We start from the raw sequence: 21,286 nt of genomic DNA, 5'->3' as shown, positions 1-21,286 counted from the left end.
AGAACTATAAAGTAATAAAACTTAGGACAACTTGGTATTGATGCAAAAGTATACAAATTGATCAAAGGAATATACTACACAGATTCACAACTATACAAATACTTGACTTATGAGAAAGGAGGCACTGTAGAGTGAAAAGGGAGGAGGAAGGATGGTCTTTTCCCTAAGTGGTATTGAGTCAATTGGATATTCATATTTTCAGAAATAGGGAAAAATAAAATATACTTTGACCTTTATTTCACAACATACACAAAAGTAAATTTCAGGAGGACTGACTATCAAACATGAAAGACAAAACAACGAAACTTCCAGGAATAGCAAAAGAGGATATCTTCACCTCTCAGGGACAGAAAGATCTCTTAAAGGGCAGACAAAAGCAATAACCATTAAGGCAAATATTCAAAAATTAGACGTTAAAATTAAAGAAAAGATATTTGTAATACATACAACCAACAATAAATTCACATACAAAATTCAAAAACTTGCTACAAATAAATACGGAAAAGAGAATCCATTTTTTTAAAATGAGGAGAAAACATAAACAGGCTCTTTATGATACAGCATTTCCAAATGACAAAGAACATGGAAAAATTTTCTTAATGCCGATAGCAGTAAGATGTCAATTCAAACCACACATACCAGAAAGAGCTAATATTGAAAAGATTGACAATATTAAATATTTCTTAAAATACAGAGAAACTGGAACTTTCATACATGACCTGTAGGAGTGGAAATTGGTACAACCACCTTGGAAAATTGTTTGGAAGTACCTCCTAAAGGTGATCCTATTTCTATCTTATGATCCAGCAATTTTACTCTTACATATATGCCTTTCAGAAGTATCTATACCAAAAGACATGTGCTAAAATTTTTATAGTAGCATTATTCATAATAGAAAAATCTGGCAGCCAACGAAATGTCTATCAAAAGGAAAATGAATAAATTGCAGAATATTCATACTATGGCCTAGTGTGCAGCATTAAAAAATAAATAAACTACTCCTAAATGCAAATATATATGAATCACGTGAACATAATATTGAGCAAAAAAATCCAGACACACAAAAAAATGCAAACTCTATGATTCTTGGTATATAAAGTTCAAAAACAGACAAAACTAATCTCGTGTTAGAATTCAGGATAACGGTTGCCTCCTTGAGAGGCAGATGGGGATGGAGGAGGTGGAGGGGATTTAGGGATGTTACCAATGTTCTACTTCTTGGCCTAAGTGGTGGCTACACTTGTGTGTTCACATAGTTATAATTCTGTCTGTAGGTTACATAACAATAAAAATTATTAAAATTCAAAGAAACCTTAAACTCTGGAGTTCACAGATCTATGCTTGGGTGATAAAACTTAAAAAAAAAAAAAAGAGCAAGAAAATGATTACCCTAAAAGTCAGGCTAGTAGTTTCCTTTCAATTGTAGAGATTTGGTAGTGTTGTGAGGGTCACAAAAGTTTCTGGGGTGCTGGCAAAATGATGTCTGCACAATGGTTTGCTCTAGGAGTAAATTGAGGAGTAGCACTTGGTTTGTGAACCATTCTCTATGTGTGTTTTAGTTCATGACTTAAAAAACCAAGAAGAAACAGCTTGGGTCCAAGTTCCTCTCGGAAATGAAGATTGTCCGAAATCAGCTAGTTAAAATCAGTGTGGAGAGGTTTGTTAGAGGAAAAAGCGACACTGTTAGTCAATAACTGAATTGCCCACTGGGAGCACAAATTATGTTAAAAACTACACAGTCTTTTCTTTAATATCTATATGTATGCATATCCTACAAATGTAGACTTTGTATTAACTAAAAGCTTGATAATTTTTAACCATATTCTTTCTCCTCTTGTTTAAGCATTAAGAAATCAAATGATTTCAAGTTTCTTTTTCAATTATGAGAGTCCCCCTACTTTGGAGATTGAAAATATACACAAGCAAAAGCTCAGTGTATTTATGATCTATCTTTCCAGATAAAGAAATCACCCACCACTTACCACTATCATCAGCAAGCAAGTAGTAAAATGGTTAAGGAAGGAAACTATTTTGAAAATACAAGTTGTAAAATGTTTTATTATTCTTACAGTAATGTGGAGAAGTGAAAGAATTCAAGGAAGTCAACTCTAACCAGTTATTATAACCACTTGCATTTTAACTCTTTGTTTCAATCTAAAGACACGTTTTTGTGACTTTGTTGGACATGGTGGGCAGGCAGCCCAGAAATGGAGAAGACACTTTTATGTTTACATTATTAAGTTTATCAGTGAGCTTGCCAGCAGCTCAAAATTGCAAAGAGAAAAGCATGTTATATATATATAAATATATATATATATATATATATTTATATCAAAAGTTTGTATATCAGCAGGGAGGAAATATTGCAAAGGAAGGAAAAATATTATTAATGATATATTATTTGGGTAAGTGCTTGGAAAAAGTGGGTTTTAAATTTACCTTCCACTGCCAAACAGAAGAAGAGCTGGTGAATATGACTCATGAAGTCAGAAATACATAACACTTTAAACATAATCCTAATTAAACTTAATAGCTAACATTTATTGAACACTTACTATGTCCTAAGCTCTGTTCTAATATAAGTTAAATATCACAATAATCCTATAAGGTAATTATTGTCATTATCTCCTCATCTTTACAAATGAGGAAATGAAAGCCTAGAGAAAATATTTTATTTTGTAGGCCCTCATTACAAATGGTAGGACATTCCACTGATTAATTTGATTTTCTGTCAGATTCTATATACTTGTACTAAATGAGAGCTTCTGGGATGGAATATCTAGCTTTGGAACAATTGGAACCTTCCCCCATAAGCTTCCTGGCTGGCATTTCTGGATGTGCTCTTGGTGTGTGGCAGCTGGAGTGAGGTACATGCTGGAGTAGAAGCTTGGACTAGCACTGATGTGCGTATCTTTCCATCTTTTGGTTACTTGGGGAGGTGGCTGAAAATAAATAACATCTAAGAGCCTCTAAGAATTGAAAACACTGAAAAATATTTCAAACACTGAAAACTGAAGACTAATAATCAATAAATAGGCAATCCTCTTAAGCAATTTCTTTGGTTTCTGCTAATCCACTTGAATATCTCTTAAATCAACCAATGAAAAGGATCATATTGCCCTGCTGCTGCAAATTGGTGTTTGTAAAGAGTCAAATTTCCTGAGGTAACAAACCAATAAGGCAGCATTACCAACAACCCCTATCTTCAGGTTCAAGAAGGTGATCCATAAATACGTCAAAAAATGTTCAATAATGTTGGAAAGAAAGAAAAACTTGTTGATATTCACAACGAATTCCAGTTTTCCAGGTAAAACATCCCGTAGTGGATGACTCTCCAGCTGGGAGTTACTGCATACAAGGCCAGACAAATTCCACTTTCCCTGTTAACATGCAGGGCTGCACTAGAGTTCATGGCTTACCCAGGACTTTAAGCTTCACTTCGTCTGAAATCCTAGATTCAGCCTACAAACATTAGGATTCCATACCTCTCCTCAGTTCTAGACTACTATATTCTTAGTCTTCTTGAACTGATGTACCTAACCACGGGTACTTATAGTGTTCAGCCTAAAGCCAAAGACAAAAACGCCTGGAATGGAGTGGTAGAGTTCATGTCTTGCAAGCGTTAGTTTCCTAAATCTTAATGTGATCCACCTAAAATTGGCAAGTAATGTGATGCTTAAAAGTACGAGCTCTGGAGTAGAATGCTTGGGTTCAAATCTTGGCTCTGCTATTTACCAGCTGAGTGACAGAGAATGGATGGAATTGTATTGAGGAATAAATCAAAATGAGGGACTGCATAGCAGTGGGCTACAGGAGAAAAGGAAGCCATTTTTCCTAGAGGAACATTAGAGAGGTGTCAGGTTTAGAGCTGGCAGATACAGAGGGATGAAGTGACCTGTGGTACAGTAATCATGATGATGAATAGAAGTACTGCATATGGAAGAGATAGTTGAGATGGCATGCATCCATAACACAAAAACAGGATGCTACTGTGAAAGAAAAAGACGGAAGGAAGGAAAGAAGGAAAGATGGATGGAAGAAAGCGGGGGAGGGAGGGGGGGAGGAGGGATGAAATAATTAAAGAATAACAGAGTTCTTGGAGAACAAAACTATAAATACCAATTTAAAATTTTTATAAAAGACTGGAAGAGGAAGTGAAGGAGAGCTGCAAGTATAAGAAAGCAAAATATAGAAAAAGATGAAAACATAAGGCACAATTGAGAGGGATATAAAGGATCAGTCAAGCAGGTCCACCATCACTCTAAAGGGAGACTCAGAAAGAGAAAGACAAACTCTGTATGATTCCACTCATATGTGGAAGATAAACAAACACATGGACAAAGAGAACAGATTAGTGGTTACCAGGAGGAAGGGGGGTGGCAGGTGGGCACAAAGGGTGAAGTGGTGCACCTATAATATGACTGACAAATAATAACGTACAACTTAAATTTCAAAAGGTTGTAAACCATCATAATCTCAATAAAAAAATAGAAAAAATAACATAAGTAAATGCCCAACAATTACTGTGAGTGAGCAAGTAAATAATGACAAGTGAATGAAACAACATATTATACAACAAATTAGCAATGGTTAGTATAGTAAAAAAAATATAGAAAATAAAAATTAAAATCACAGGCTCTATAAAAAACAACAAAAATGAGAATGCTTAACAGCAAAAATTCTGGGACGCATCCAATGTGGAATAAAGAGATAAGTTTATAGACCTGAAAATAATTAAACATATAATCTGAGTTACAGAAAAAGTAAATGATAAAGCAAAAATCAGAATTAAGTGATTTAGAAACACAAAGAAATGGATAAATTAATCCAAGAATTTATTCATTATACGAGACAAAAAAGTAAACTGCTAATATATTATCAGGAAAAAATAAAATTAAAATTATCAAAGAGGAAAAGACTATAAACACATAAACAATAGCACTGTTAGTCACAACTGTTAGATAACGAATTTTAAATGCCCAATGGTTTCTCCTAAACTGAAAATAAATCATTAAAACTTATTCAAATACATGAAATTTTCAGTAGAATAAACAGCAAAGCTGAAAACTGAAAAGTTATAACAGAATAACTTTTCTAAAAAATTCCCTGGCATCAGATGATTTTATGATAAAACCTGTAAATGTTCAGGGTATCTGCTGCCTTCATTTCCCTCAACATACACAAAGATGACATATTAGCTCATTCATTCCATGAAGCTGATGTTGTCCTGTTAGTTAAAAAACTGAAAAATTTAGCTCATAGGAAAACTATAGACTTCGCATAACCTAGCTCGCTCCTGAATATAGATGCAAAAATTCTAATAAAGCCCTTCCAGGTACAGAGATCAGTACTCACCCCCACGGTGCCAGCAAGTTACCCCAGGGCTGAGAAAGGAGGTAGAAAGCTCTGAGAATCACTACACCAGCAACATTATAACAAGGGAGGTGCCTAAATTCCTCTTTAAATTAACACAGAATTAAGTGACTTGATACAAGCAATGCAGTTTAACTATTTTAGACATGCTGAGTAATAAAACAACACATGGCAGAGTGAGGCAAACGTATCGTCAAAGAGGAGATGTGTGCTCTCTGTTCTCTAACACTACTGTCTACCTGACTATACTCCAGATCTAGGCCTGCTATTTCATTTATATAGACAAGTGGAGTTTCCAAATCTTTCAAGTTTAAAAGGGCTTTTCCTACCCATAGTTGACACTTTCTCATTTCACAGATGAGGAAACTGAGCTTCAGAGATTTTCAGCGCTTGCCTAAAACCACCAGATATTTCAAAGAAATACAGTACATGTATACTAAAGAGTTTATATTTGCATCATTTTGCTTTTCTGAATAACCTCATAATTTACCAGTTTTGAAGAAATTATTTAATATTGTATTTCACTTAAAACAACCCCAATAAATAGACTATATTTTATTATATGATACAAAACAAGGGATTTAGAGAAACATGCAAGCATCACCTTCTTACAGTTTCTGGAATAGAAAGAGAATGGGGTCCTTCAGCCCAGCCGAAGAGACTGAACCAGGTCTGAGCTGCATTTACAACCTTCTGAAAGAAGTGGTAGGCCTGTGTTCCTGCTTCAGGAAAAAAGAAATCCTCATTTTTCTCCTCCTTTTCCATACGTCTATTGCCTTCTTTCTTTGATGTTCCACTTTTGCCCAAGTTCGATCTTTCATGTATTGTTTCCATTCCTAAAATTCACATTTGGTTGTAAAAAAGGGTTACTTGACCATAGAGAAAAACACTCTGTCAGGAAATCTGTCAGCTCTTGCTCTTTGTATGTATACAAATAGAGCTCATTTATTTGTATACATATCTTCTATATATACAAATCATTCTATGTATATAAATCATAGAAATCACTCTATGCTTTCAAAGAAATTCTATCAATTTACTCTATCTTAAAATAAAGAAAATAGATTTATTTTCAAATACCCAACAGAAATACTTTAAAAATAGAGGAATTTCAATAAAGAAAACTATTACATTTTCTTCCTGCCATGATGGTATGTGAAAACATTCCCCCAAATGGAAATGTGAAATATTTTGACAATTGTTCAGCTTTACTTGTTAGACAGCATTAAACATTAGCTGAAAAATTTATAGAAACAAAATAGTGGTTTCAGATTCAAAATGACTTTCTATCCAAGTGAAACACTTCAATAAAACAAAACATTTTCAAGTTACAGAAATTTTCAAGAATATAAAATGATTTTATAATGTTTCTTTCAAAAATACCTGCCTATGTAATGGCATAAGTACACACTCATTTAAAAACCTCACAATATTTAATTTGGTTTGCTCTATTAAATAAAAAGGAAAATTTTCAACATTATCCATATCCAGAGAAAGGAATATTTGAATAGTTAGTTGCAAATAATATCAAATTCACATATTTATCTGTGTTCATCTCTTTCTAAGGTAGGTGACATTGGATCCACCTAGCTAACTAGGAGATAAAACCCTAGCTAGGCAGTTCCCAAACTGTGGACAGAGGGTACCTGCAATGTCCCAGAAAATTCACAGAGGCTCTGCCAGATATTCAACATTTTAGTTAAATATCACTTCAACACGTGTTGGATATGACACGAACTACTATCCTTAGGTTTTTGGACCAAACCACTTAATAAATGGAACTGCTTGCTACATCTTTTGGCCCAGGGGAAAAGTACTCACACTAAGAATGCCACGAACCAAAAACATTCAAGAATCGCTGTTCTAGATCACTGGAGAGCACTCCCAAAGCAGAGGAGCCACTTAAAACTAATGGCAAATTCATGGTTTTATTCATGGCTTTCTTATTCCCTGAAAAAGTTGAAGTTTTTAATTAAATAATATTAAACAGATCATGTTATGGACTGAGTTTGAGTGGTACATTATATATTTGCCACATACCAACAAATAATTTTTTCCTTGCAGGCTCAGCACCACCAAATTTAGTACGAATAGGAGAAGGTAATTCAGCTTCTCGACAGGAAAGCACAACAGTGTCTCTAGTTTTCACGGGACTGGCATCTCGATCTACAAAGGACACATCGGGTCACAAAAGGTCAAATAAGCATTTGTGAATTCACTCTCAAATAATTTAACCTGAATTTCATAATTTCATATATATGAATGCACATTATAAGTATGTATATATATACATACAGTACCAAATAAAAGAAAAAAGTCTAAATGTCCATTATACATGAAATAAGATGTCAATTAAGAAAAAAAATAACATGAAGGGTGATGTGGTTTTCTGAATTGAATGAACTTTATTTGATAAGGCAATTGTTATGGTATATCAACATTTCAGGAGAATGAACAATGCCCAACTTCAGCATAAATAAGAGACAGAACAAAATTTTGGGAATTATTACATATGGTGCTCAAAATTGAATATAAGAAGAGCATCACTTTAAAAAAGTAGTTTCTTCCTAGTTATTTTTCTGAAATGAAATCCCTGCTTGGTTATGAGCTGAGACCATTTTGCACAGCTTTCAATCTCTATTCCAGTTAGAGTTGCTGTATATATACTAGAGTTTGCCACTGTGGTAATCCAAACCCAACCAAAGGCACTGTTGACCAAGAAAAGGCAGTAGCCCTGACCTAAGGCCAGATTATCTATCTATCTATCTATCTATCTATCTATCTACCTACCTATCTATCTATCTATCTGTCTATCTATCTATCTATCTATCCACTTATGTGTATATACATACACACACACACACATATACACATATTCATAATGTAGTTCGATCAGAAAAGCATGGCCTGCGCAATTAGAAAGATCTAATTTGAAAGCTTGGCACCACAACTCCTGAGCTGTTAAACCATGAGTGTTACACAAGACCTCTGAAATATGTATTTTTATCCACAAAATGAAACCAAAGGTTCTAAGCTCATGAGTTTGTTGTGAGGACTACTTTACAGGCAATAACACATATAAATAAGCTGGTATATACTAAGTTTCTTCCACTCTTTCAAAACAAAGCCATTCAGAATTTGCCAGAGAACCTTTACCCAGTAGATGTGCACATCTCCAGAATGCTACACCACTACAGACTTCATAGAAGTGGGCATTAGAGAACTCAATGATGGAATGATTCATTGTGGATGCATTAGGCAGTATCTTTTCAATTCACCATCAAGTGATAAAAAACTCCTAGTGGGGTACAAACTCACATCTGTACCCTTCAACTAAAGCCAGTGATTCATACAATAGTTTGCTATTGAGTATTTTAATTATAACAAGTAAAACATACTGCTTTCCTTTTGGATATACTTAATATATTTTAAGATTTCACCTTTATTGAACATATCATACTCTAGAGCACAGTAGCTAAGTATGTAGGCTCTAAGTCTCACAAATTTGGTTAGAATTCCCTGGAGCAAGCTGCTCCACCTCTCTACGACTCAGTTTCTTAATCTGTAAAGTGAGATGAACAAGAGTTTCAAACGCAAAGTCGTTGAGAGGACTAAATGAAATAACAAATAGAAGGCACTTAGCAGAGCACTGCATCCCTGGGAAGCACCAAATATATAATATAAATTATTATTATATATACTTCTAAAGATATTTTAGAACATTTAAGAATCACGATGTCTTTCTATAGTATTTACCCAAATGCATGCATTATTTTTAACCAGAAAACTTTACACTCAAACAATCGCATGAACATAAAGATTTCATTCTTTTCTTTTTCCTTTAAAGAGATAGCAATATTTTGTATAGTGATTCCTCATCTTCTGGGAGGATATTGTGAAAAATACAAAAGAGTAGTAAAGCAATAATAACAGTTATATATATAAAACTTCATATATATGTGTTATATATATACATATAATAGCAATAATAATGAAATATAATAATAATACTTCCTAGTTATTTACAGTCTATGAGTCCTCACAAAAGCCTTTTGAAATAGATAAATAGATATTGTTGGTATCCTGCTACTCGCTCGCCATGGACATTTTGTTTAGTAATAGATGTTTGAGGATCTGAGAATTGAAGAGAAAATCATATGGCAAAACGGTGAGGTTAGAACACAAAATAGAATTTCCACCCATGTCCTGTGACTTTTCATCCACTTCCCTTTCTATTATGTTGTGTTATCTGACATCTTCCCCTCCCTAGTATATTAGAAGAATATAAAAATATAACATCAGGATTCATCAGAAAAATCTTTTAAATTTTCTACAAAATTTGTAATATCTATGTGCTCAGAAGGGACAGTTAGAAAGTTGAGAAAAGACTCAGAGAAGGATGGCAAGTGGAAGCCCAGAGAAAGTATGATGAGAAAGAGAGGGGCAGGGGCGGGGGGTGGTTCAACACTGTAAACGGCTGCTCAGTAGTGAAATAACAGCAGCATGATAGACAAACGTTTCTTCCTCATCCCTGACCTTTCCTTCCTGTTAAAGGGAGCTAAGGCATTGCAATTGCCTAAATTCACCCTTTTTCCTCTTTTGGAACAAGCCTGTCCACTGAGAGGATATAGTCTCCTCTCCTCCCTGGTGTCATCTGGCACACTCCCCCAAAGCAGCTAAGAGGGAGGCAGGAGTTGAAGGGCAAGAGTAAGCCAGGTTAGTTGATTAAGCAAGGTCCCTGGATAGTGGGATTCAGATAAAGGAGTGGCCTAAGGCAGGAGAGAGTCTTGTCTTCCAGCTTTGTGACAAGAGAGATGATGATTCCAATGCATGCTTTGTATTTGGAAGTTCAGAGTGCTCCTGCCTGATGGTCTCTATTTCTTCTGAAAGTTAAAGAAAAGGTCAATCCCCTGAGACTGAGGCAGAACAGAATTGAATAGGTTTTACAGGAGTGCTAAACATTTGGAGAAGCAGGTGGAGAATATGAGAAAACTGGTTAAAAACACAGAAAAGACCTCCAATTCAACACTGAAACTTCAGGGGTTGACAATCTACACAGATGGAATTTTTTCCCACTCTCCACCCTTCCTCCTCCTCTGAGATCTACACTATCGATTCTCCTCTGTATCTTGCATTTCAAATCTCTCCGTGCTCAGCAGCTTCTCTTCTATTTTTCTTAGCTTCTCTCACCATTTTCCCTGCAGCATCTCCCAATGGGTCTACTGACCACTCTCTTCCCCGCTTTAATTCATCTCACATCCCAACAATTGCTCCTTTTCTAAATCACTGATACTCAAAAACCACAGAAAGTTCCAACCATAACAGAATAAACGATGCAGTGGTGCGGCCCTGTACCTACACTGCCTGCCTTATGTCTCCCATCACACCCCCATGCTTGCTATATTGCCCTTTGCCCACATCATCCTGTTCAAGATCATCATTTCTCAAGCTCTACACAAAGGTCATCTCTTTTATAGTGTCATCCCAGACCCCCAACATCAATCTGCATTAGCCTCTGCACCACCTCCACATTCCCAACACTTCAATCGACTCATAGACAGAGCTTGCATTCAATCTTTTGTATTAATTTATTCATGTACCTTTCACTAGATAGTGACTTCCGGAATTAAGAGACACTGCCATATTCTACTCTCAATGCTAAAGACAGCTGCTGGCAAGGGTAGGAGTTTAATAGACACCTGTTAATTTTCTTTCTTTCTTTATTAGAAAGACATTTTATTTCTAGATGTTGGCCTCAGATAACAAGAACATATACAGAAAGAGTTAAAGAGACCATAGTCATATGTAACTTACCAGCCTTTAAAATAATTTTTTGCTTATCAAGATGAGTTGCCATATATGGGTAAATAGTAAGAATGCAGTTTTCTGCTGTTGCAGTAACTGGAAGTGAAAACCTAAAAGTAAAAACATTGCATTTCAATGAAATAACATTTTCCGATGCAATAAATACAATGAAATATTTTTTAAGTATCCTGGATGCCTTTAATAATTAAGACATGAATTATTCATCATTTTTGTTTCCACCTACTTTGTTTTTCTTAACCACCTACTGTATCTATTTTAATGGTTTAAGAATGCTTACTTTTAAAGTTTTTAACAGAGATAGCAAATTTCACTGTCAAGTGTGCTCTAGAACACAGCTTGTAATTACACAGGTTCACAAACAGATTCAGGAAATTTTAGAGTTGAGGGAGACTCAGAGTTAACTTACTCATATTCTTCTTCTATAGAATCCCTGACAAATGGTATCTAGCCTAAGATGACACTACCAGGGAAACACTATCAGGGTGTCACTCATGACTCAGAAACAACCCATTTCATATCTGGAGAGCTGTAACTTCAGACATTCTGTTTCAGAGCACAGAGAACAAAACCTACAATCTGATCCCCATTACATTTCTTCAAATATTTAAATACAGTCATTCTATCTTCTCTAAGGTTTCCCTTCTTCAGATTGCAAACATTTAAAATGTTCAGGGTGAAGAGGAACAAAATTTTCCACCCGAAAATGTGTCTCTTTGTCTTCAGGATTATTTTGGGCTGATTATTTTTAAGAACAAAAGACTCAGGAAGAAACTTTGACCTTCCCCCTAACTAACTAACTGCCTAAAAGAATTGAAGACAGAAGGCCTTTTTCAGGAAGGAGTTATCACCACAGAGAATTATAGTATAATATGAACTAGGTGTGGTAGACAGGAAGGAACCTAGCAAGGCCCATTTGATCAAAGTCCTCTCCATCGCTCATTGTCTTTGCAAGGCATGGCAAACATTTGTTTACCAAACATTTGCTTTTCCATCTCCATGTGAATTGCCTTCCTCCCCTTTGAAGTCTCAAACCACTACCCCCAACGTCCTCTTTTGTCTTTAGCTGAAGATGGTATTTAAGGTGGTAGCTTTGGCCATTTTGGCAAGTTACTCAGTTTTCCCGGGTTTCTCCCATGTATGTGTGTTATTAACTTTAACTTTTTTCTGTTGATCTGTCTCCTGTCAATTTAATTTTTAGACCAGCTGAAAGGACCTAGAAGGGTCCAGGAAAATTTCTTCCTCCCCTATGAAGTGTTCTTTCAACTGCAAGGTCTCCCAATATTTCACATACCCTCTAACTTCTTTAGATGATCCTTTGTTTTCTGTTTGTCCTTTTTTAAATGTGTCTGGAACTGAAAGCAATACTGCAAAAGTTATTCAACCAACTAATAGTACTATTACCTTCCACAACCTGCATACTCTATTTTATGAAAGCATTATGAAACTGTCTTATTTTTACCAGCCACAAAACACTCAGATTATATTGAGCCTGTCTAACTTATGTGACAACTCTGTCCTTGTAAAACCGATTTTTTAATAGAAGTACTATATTTAATATCTATACCACTATAATATTGCCTTATTGGTTTCAGTTCTACATTATAGTACACCAAGATAATTTTAGTCTTGAATCAGCCATCTATCATATTTAGCCCTTCTATCTAGCCTACGGTCACTGGCCAAGGTGAAATGACAAAATCCCATGTTATAATCTAAGTTGATGCAAGTGAAATATAGAATAGGATGAGACTAAGAAAAATTTTGTAGCTGAAATATAATGAGTTGTCAGGGACATTAAAACAAACATATGTTATATATTAATTGATTTTCACTTCAATTCTGCAAATGGTATTTTCCCATAAGGAACACATTGTGTTTCTCTTTATCAACTGATGTTATTGAAATATTATGCAAAATATACATATTCAACATTGTCTGGTTTAACCAACCTTAATGATTCCATTATATCATCCTAAGCATATGTATCACATTGCCCTGTCCAGGATTAATTTGTATTTCTATATGCAACTGTTTTGTCTATATGATGTCTTTTTTAAAATGAAATTTAAAATTCCTTGATAACATGAATCAATGTCTACATATTGCATATTTATGATAACATAGTGATCAGTCAAAATAGCATTAACTGATCAATTCTCTTTAATATTTTTTCAGATTAAATAAAATAGTTTAACCACAGACACCATCATCATTGCTACCTTAGAATCAAAAATGCTATGTTTGTCTTAATGGTGATTACAGAAGGAGAACAAAAAAGGAAAGGAAAAAAGACTGCTCTGGCAAATGCTGTGGATGCTATGCCCTTATGTCCTTATCCCGGACGACGCAAATTCTTGGTGTTGGGCTCCCATCTTCTGGGTGGGCATGGTGGGCTAACTGTAACCTTCTTTGGAGAACCACTGTTGGGCTACTGGAGCTGCCGAAAGCCACAATTGCCTCGGGAATTTATAATCCCCAGGACAGTCCTGTAGCCAATGCCTGTGTGATGTGGAAGCTCGGTAGCCCAGCTCCTTTGCTTCGAATAGGACAAAAACTCTGGGATGTAACTTCATCTGTGGGGAACCCTATGGGATCACGCTGAGTTTGGGACTTGGACCTAAATTTCACATTTATTTGGGATGACTGATTCCCTGTTCTGCTTCTCCTGCCCTCTTACTTGTGTTTTTCCTGGGATCACTTCCTTAATAAATCACATATTCATGAATCCTCATCTAAAAGTCAGCCTGTGCACAGCTCTACCCAAGACAACTACCAAATGATCAAACAAAAGAAGCACTATGACTTGAAACATTTCAAAATGATAAGGAACTAAGGAAAATAAAGTTGAAATAAAATTTCATTCTCAGAATGAAATGAGAATAAATATACTAATTTTTTTCTCTTATAAAACTAGTTTGTTGAAAATGATAATATGTGATTTCAGATGCTCCTCAGAGTAAAGAATAACCAACATATACAAAATTCACTTAACCAAATCCTTCTGCGGAGCACAGGACACAGAAATTGTATAAGTTATATAGCATAGTAATATGGACACTTTATATATTGATATCATTATTATTAAAATACTTTAAAACAGAAAATTTGTAGTTGGTAATACTAATACTCTACATTTTAACAAAAATATTTCTGGGAAACTAGGGCACTTTATGGTACCTTATCAGAGAATAACGGTATTATTTATGGATTCCCTATACCAATCCATATAAGCAGGAACCATTAGTGGTAGAGGAATCACTCTAAAAATACTCAATATTACAGTAACAGTGAAATGAAAAGGCACTCTGACATTATGGCTTTCAATCCCATTTTGGGATTTAAATAGCAATCTTCCGGCATGAGTGATTCAGAATAGTTCCACTGGGCAAAAATCAGGATGGACATTCCTGGTAACAACAGATTGATATGATGCAGATGTTGATGAAAGTAATGGAAACGGGCTTAGACTATGTGGATGCTGCCATGCTGAGCATCTAACATGCATTATTTCATTTACATTTGAGGATACATATTATTAACTTTCTCAGCCTTTGGTTACAATAGCAAGGTCCGGAAAAAGTCAGTAATTAGTTAAAGTCATACAATTAGAAAATAGAGAGCCCAAGTTCAAGTTCAACCTGCCTGAAATAAAGCTATGTTCTTAGCCACTGCATGGAAATAGTTAGTTTCCAGATCTGTCTTTCTGGATATATGCTCACAGTTAGGAAGTGTGGATCAAACCACCAACATGATGATGAATCTAAGCACTTACAAGTTTTTTCACTAGCTTATTTTATCAATTATTAAACAGTACGCATTTTAATACTTCTGGCTGTTCTAATAACGTTAAATTATATAAGTTACTATTAGAAACTGGTTTAAATAAAAGCCTTTTTTGGAAGCTATAAATATTCTTCTAGGTTCTCAGGAAGAAATATTTCAGTAAGCAACATTTACAAAGTCAACATAAACAAATTCTCCTGTTGGACACATGAAAATTCTTAGAGAGGCGGAAAGTTTGCAGTTGCCTACAGAAACAAAAGGTACTGCTGTACCCCAAGGGACAATGCAAAGTGTGAGAAGGAAAAGTCTGGCTACTCCCTACCCCCCAGTGTTTCAGATACAAGTGTCATGCACAAACTACTAATACTTTAGTATGATAAATCAAACAAATAAATACCATAATGCATAGAAAGTCTTATATGGAATGCAAAATCTACTTTTATCCTTTGCCATTTCAGGCTCCCCAATATTCCTGATCAATGATTTCTTCCCTTTCTGTACTTTAAATTTTTCCAAACTCACAGGAGACTTGAAAGACTAGTAACATAAACACATATGTACCCTTCCCCCAGTTCATCAATTACCATTTTGCCACATTCATTCTCTCTCTTTCTCTTTCTCTTCCTCTCTCTTCTTTGATTTGCAATTTATTTTCTTAAAATGTGCATACAAAAATTTATCCCTAAATATTCAACATGTATCCCATAAGAAGAGGAACATTCTTCTATATAGTCACAATTCTATGATCACTACTATCAAATTTAACATTAGTACAAGAGTATTATCTAATTTATAGCTTATATTCAAGAGCTCCAATAATGTCAGTGTCTAAATTGGGATCACCCATTGAATTTACTCTCCTTCAATCCAGGACCGTTCCCTAGCCTCCTTTGGTCCTTTACAGCATTGACATTTTTTGAGTCAAGACTAGTTGTCTGCTTGTCCTCTCATGACTGGATAAGGTTTAAATATTTCTGGCAAGAAAGCTTCATACTTGCTGTGGTGTAGTTCCCATTTAATCCCATCAGAAAGCACAGCAGGTCAGTGTGCTTCATTATTATTGATACTTTGGTTATTTGCTTATGGTAGTGTCCATCAGATGTCTTCTGGCAGCATTTAAAAGATATAATTTACATATAAAATACATCCTTTTAAGATGCATAATTTAGGAGTTTTTAATATATTTACAGAGTTGTGTAACCATCACAACTATCTGATCTTAGAACATTTTTGTCGTCTGTAAATGAAACCCCACATACATTAGTGGGCACTCCCTATTTGCCTCTGTGTTCACAAACCACAATTTTGATATTGAATGGCATGATGGCCACATATAATTCATTAAATAAGATGTAGAAAACCTCATCGTTCATCTCTCTGGTCCTTAGCTAGTAAATAATTCACACTCTAATTACACATCTCTAATTCTTTCCCCATCAATAGTGAAGATAAGAGACTCTTATGCTTGTCATCTCATACAATTTTACAGTTGAAACTTTGAAGCTTCATGTTAAACCCTTGTGATACATGGCCTGGTAATTAAGTATTTTATCACTTTCCAATGGCATGTGAAGTGCTGCGATGGCCTGCCAACAATATGTCAAACACCATGAGTAATATTATGATATTATTTATATCTTTCTCATCTTAACTAAGGTTCTGCTCCTATCTGTACTATTTAAAGGCAGATCTTACATTCTAAAAGGAGCCCTATTGAACACAGTTTTAGTTCATAGAGAGATGAGCAGAGAAAGAAGGAGGAGTGGGGCTGCAAGCTGTGATTTTTGGAAGCAAGTCTCTTTAGTCTTAATATGGTTGTCTGTCCAAACCTTTTCCGACAAGGCAGCTAGAAAATTACAAAACTGCATGTTGGAAAAACTGGCAGTGGCTATGAAGGGTTAAAAGACGAGTTTACTGCTAACACTGTTTTGTATTAATGATCTTGATTTCTATTTATAGGGCTGAATAAAGTGAGAAAAAGGAGAAGGAGAAGAAAATTTCTGGGTCAACCCTGTGAAAATGCTTTTCATCGTAAAACCCACTACCACCAACATCACCAAGAAATAACGTGATTCTCACTTATTTGTTTTTCAACAGCCATTCTTCAGTGGAGAGAAAAGGAGTAAAGTTATAGCTGTTCTTCTGGGCATTGCAATGACCCACAATACATGTTATCTGCAGTCCATCAGGAAACTGTTATTGATGAACATTAATAATTCTAGCAAATATGTGCTATTCACCAAGTTAGTGACTTAAAAGAGATTTTAGGTTTGGTTTAAATGTGCATAAATCCATCGAAGTATGTTTCATATGTGCCTGTATTCCACTGATTTGTATCACAGCAAAGTAAGGTAGAGAAATCTTTAGATCACATGAGAGATCCATAGATAGCCATCAAGTATAGAAATATATGTTCATGCAGCAATATTTTAAATATATATCACTTCTTTTTACACGAATCATCTCATTTTCAGTCTGCTCAACAATCTGGAAATAATCCTGCAATTTATGCAAACCATTTTGAAATCGCAAAATCTCTCTTTACGGCCTATTTTCATAATTTTAAATCATTACCTTTGATTAATATATATCAATATATTTGATTTTTAATTCAGTGTTCTTATGGGAAAATAATATAGCTTTCAAACACAGCTTAAAATGGGGTTTCCAGGAAGGAATTGTGGCAAAAAGCAAAATTTAACACCATTGAAATATGTTTATATTTGGAAAAATTAAATATATATTCACATATGGACATATTTGTGCATATAATAGATATGTATTCTATTAATGTATAAACTATTATCTATTTATGTTTTCACAAAGGTATATAAATTTGCTATATCTCAAAAATACACAGAAAATTTTAAAATTTAATCAGAAAAAAATACAGAGTACTTTAACACAGTAAACGGCACTACCTTCACTCCCAAAAAGCAGAACTGCTAAATATGGTGGCTTACTCTATAATGAAATCAATGTAATGATGTCTTAACAAAGTTGAGATAAAAAATTATTTCTAAGTTGGGTCAATCATTAGCTGTTCTGCTGCTCGCATCTTTATATATTTAATGGCTAATTCCAAAATACTTAGAGCTGAAGCTCTAAGTATTAGATACTTTATACGGGTCAACATTTGCAAGTTGATAGAACCAAACACTTCAACTCTCTTCATGATGACATGAACTCATATAAAACAATAACCTCATCTTCATTAAATCATTCTTAGACTGCTATAGTGCACTTTCCTTTAGAAGACAACCATGATCTAGCAAAAACACAGGCTGGGTAATTTTTACAGGTTATTTTCATTGTATGTCTTAGAAGATTTCAGGATACATATATTTTTAATGAACATAAAAAAGAAGGGACCTGTAGGATTGGAAACATCTGGAATCAATCTATTCTAAGGAAGGGGTTTTTATAAACAGATAATAACACAGACTAAGATCAGAGTTGGTCAGGTTGAAGCCATCGATTCTGTGCCATGATGGAACTTCCTCTAATAGAATTCCTTGTGAAAAATCATTTCCCCAACCATCTGGCCAAAGGCCTGAAATCCCACTGAAAAATGTATTCTCATTGGTTAGAGCAACGCAATCCAGAAGAATATTTGTTGATTATAAGTTATTAGCTTGAAGGTTAAATATTAACACCTAAGCAAGGGGACACTTATTACAGATTAATTAGGATACAATGAAATGATCACAGGGGCATGGGAAACCAGGAGATGGTCTGGCACCACTTTCACAGGGAATATGGTTGCAGGGGGTGGGTTAGCTGGGGACTCCGGCAATAGAGAAGTGGTTCAGAAGGAGAGGGAGAAGTAAATTAACTAGGAACTACAATGTACTAAGTACAGCATAAAACACTCTTACCTCATTCATATTCCAAAGTTAGACTCTCTCTTTCAGAATACTCCCATTGGATGTAAATCCAGTGATAGGAAAACAGAAAAGGTTTCTTTGAGTTGCATTGTTTTCTTCCTTTCCAAAAAGAGGTAAATGAAACTCATGCAAAGGTATCTCCACAATACCAACAACAGACTTGGAGCGGTAAAACTACCGACAGGTTTCGATAATCTATGAAAATGCTTCCTAATTTGTAGGCTGCAGATCCTTACAAAGCAGCACAGGGTATGCAGGCACTAAAGAATAATTTGCCTAACACATGTTTGAGAAAATAAACTTACAGATTACAGTATGTGCTCCAATAATAATTAAAACAAATACTTTAAAGTGTTACTGAATTTAGGGTAACTTTTGGTAATGTTTCCTCAAAAAAAGAGAGTAAAATATAAGTACTCTCATGTAGAGGGTCTAGTAAATGGCTGGACTTAAAAAGTATGAAACCATTGCTCTTCAGCTTGAATATACTCTAAATCAGAGCACACTAGTCTCCCATTAGTTTACAAGACTGAGACAAAGATCATTTAGAGTGCAAGAAAGATAAATGTCACATTATACCCTAAAGTAGAATCCTGAACTACTATTTTCATGTCAGCATGGAAGAAAGGAATTCAACTTGCGGCCATTGATGCTTCTTTATGAAGGCGTATCTAGTACTAACGGGAAACACTATGTCCAGCAAGATCCGGGAAAAGATCAGATTCCAAGACCTACAAACACCCATATGCTGGCTAAAAAATGTACTTGGAGACGGATTCTCATAGTTACAGGGCATATGTTATTAAGATCATAGGGTGAACATTTGCTGCTGGATTTGGAAATTAGAAAATAAAACCCTTAAAATATAATAACCCTGAGGTAAACAGTTGTCAAGAGAACAACAGTGTGAGAGTGGGAGGAAAGAAAGGCATTAAAGAGAGTATAAAGCATAACAAATTTGCACGGTCATTTCAATAAGTTGACTGATAAGGTTGGGAGCTTTACTAATGACTACAAGGGCTATATTCGAGAGATTAGTAGGGTATAGGATACTTCATTAACAAATAAAAGTAAAGAAATATTCAATTACACAAAACCAACTAGAGCAAGCTACAAAGATTGTGACAATGTAGCACCCAATTTACATTTATATATGCTGCTTTTCAACTTTCTTTCATTTTAAAGGTTTGTTGATATCCTACATTGCCACCAGTCACCACGTCTTTATATTTATTCAATCAAAATCACTCTTTCTTTCCCATTCATCACTTTTTTTCATTCTAACTACCACCACTGTGGTTCTGCACCTCTTCACAGCATCAGTTTGGGAAAACTTGTTTATTGGTCTCTTTACTTCTGGCCTTTGTGTATTCAGTCACCTATCATAAATATCTTCTCTCTTTCATCTAGCTAAAGCTTCTTAAAGGCAAAGACCAGCGCACAGCACATAAAAGATACTTGGAAGTTTTGACTGCATACATGAGTGGGTAGGTGGATGGATGGATGGATGGACGGATGGAGCGATTGACATCCTCAGTCAAGATCCATTTGAGCTAACGGAAAAGACTACTTCATAGCCGTGATCAGGGACTCCACAAGTATAATATTCAATCCCTAACTGTCATAGGTTCGGTTCGTTGAAAAAAGACAGTCTGGGGTTTAAGAGGTTCATTAGGATTAACACCTGTGTGAGGAAGGGGGAAGAAGCAGATTGGAGAAGAAGAGCAAGAAGAAGGGGCAGGGCTGCAGGGTGTGGAGAACAGCATGATGGGAACATCTATGTAGGCTCAATAAGGCCTTGGCCAACTGGGCAAGGAGACCTGGATTGCCCTTCAGTTTCTGACACTGGGCTGAAATGCCCGGCCCTCTAAACCTGCCTCAGTCAGTCGGGAAATGTAGGGTTGCCAGGTCGGGTGTAACCTTAGGCCAAGTGGTACTCTGCAGCTAAGACAGATCCTGTAGCAGCCGACAAACGGAGGCAGTCAGTTGAGCTCACTCCACATGGCTGGGCAGCAAATCCTACCTTGAAGGGGCACTATGAGGTGCAGTTCCACGTACTTCATGCTAATCAACCCACTTTGATCTCGATGTCTAATTCAGAAAAGCCTAACAGGTAAGATCACGTAGTCTAGTAAGCTGTAAAACTGCTAACCCAAAACTCTTGGTGTGTTTGACAAGAGAGAAGATGCACATTGGTCAATACACCATTTAAGCAGCCCTGCTTAAGTAAGGAGAGACTGAATGGCAGCCAAGGACTTCATATTCCCCCCAAAGCTGTGAAGCCCTTTGGAGAGCACAGAATCTTGTGGCACTTGCTGGAATTCTACTGACTATAAATGTGAAATTCCCTTCTTAGTCAATTTTCCTCATGCCCAGCTCTTATTCATTAGTATGAATTCAATGTATATGTCACACAT

At 35.5% G+C, this 21,286-nt stretch overlaps 1 protein-coding gene across 1 annotated transcript in view; it reads right to left on the bottom strand.

The window, feature by feature from the left end:
- Nucleotides 1–21,286, bottom strand: part of CFAP47 (cilia and flagella associated protein 47) — a 422,907-nt gene that overhangs the window by 266,942 nt on the left and 134,679 nt on the right. The window contains exons 27-29 of the mRNA XM_070603391.1: nt 11,188–11,288; nt 7,414–7,539; nt 5,978–6,209 (exon numbers count right to left, since the gene is read on the bottom strand). Of these exons, the coding sequence (XP_070459492.1) occupies nt 5,978–6,209; nt 7,414–7,539; nt 11,188–11,288 (459 nt within the window). The remainder of the gene's footprint in view (nt 1–5,977; nt 6,210–7,413; nt 7,540–11,187; nt 11,289–21,286) is intronic.

Source organism: Equus przewalskii, chromosome X (genome assembly GCF_037783145.1).
Source record: "Equus przewalskii isolate Varuska chromosome X, EquPr2, whole genome shotgun sequence".
Taxonomy (NCBI): Eukaryota; Metazoa; Chordata; class Mammalia; order Perissodactyla; family Equidae; genus Equus; species Equus przewalskii.
Note: the sequence above shows the minus strand (reverse complement) of the source record. Positions and strands in the feature narration are given on the sequence as shown.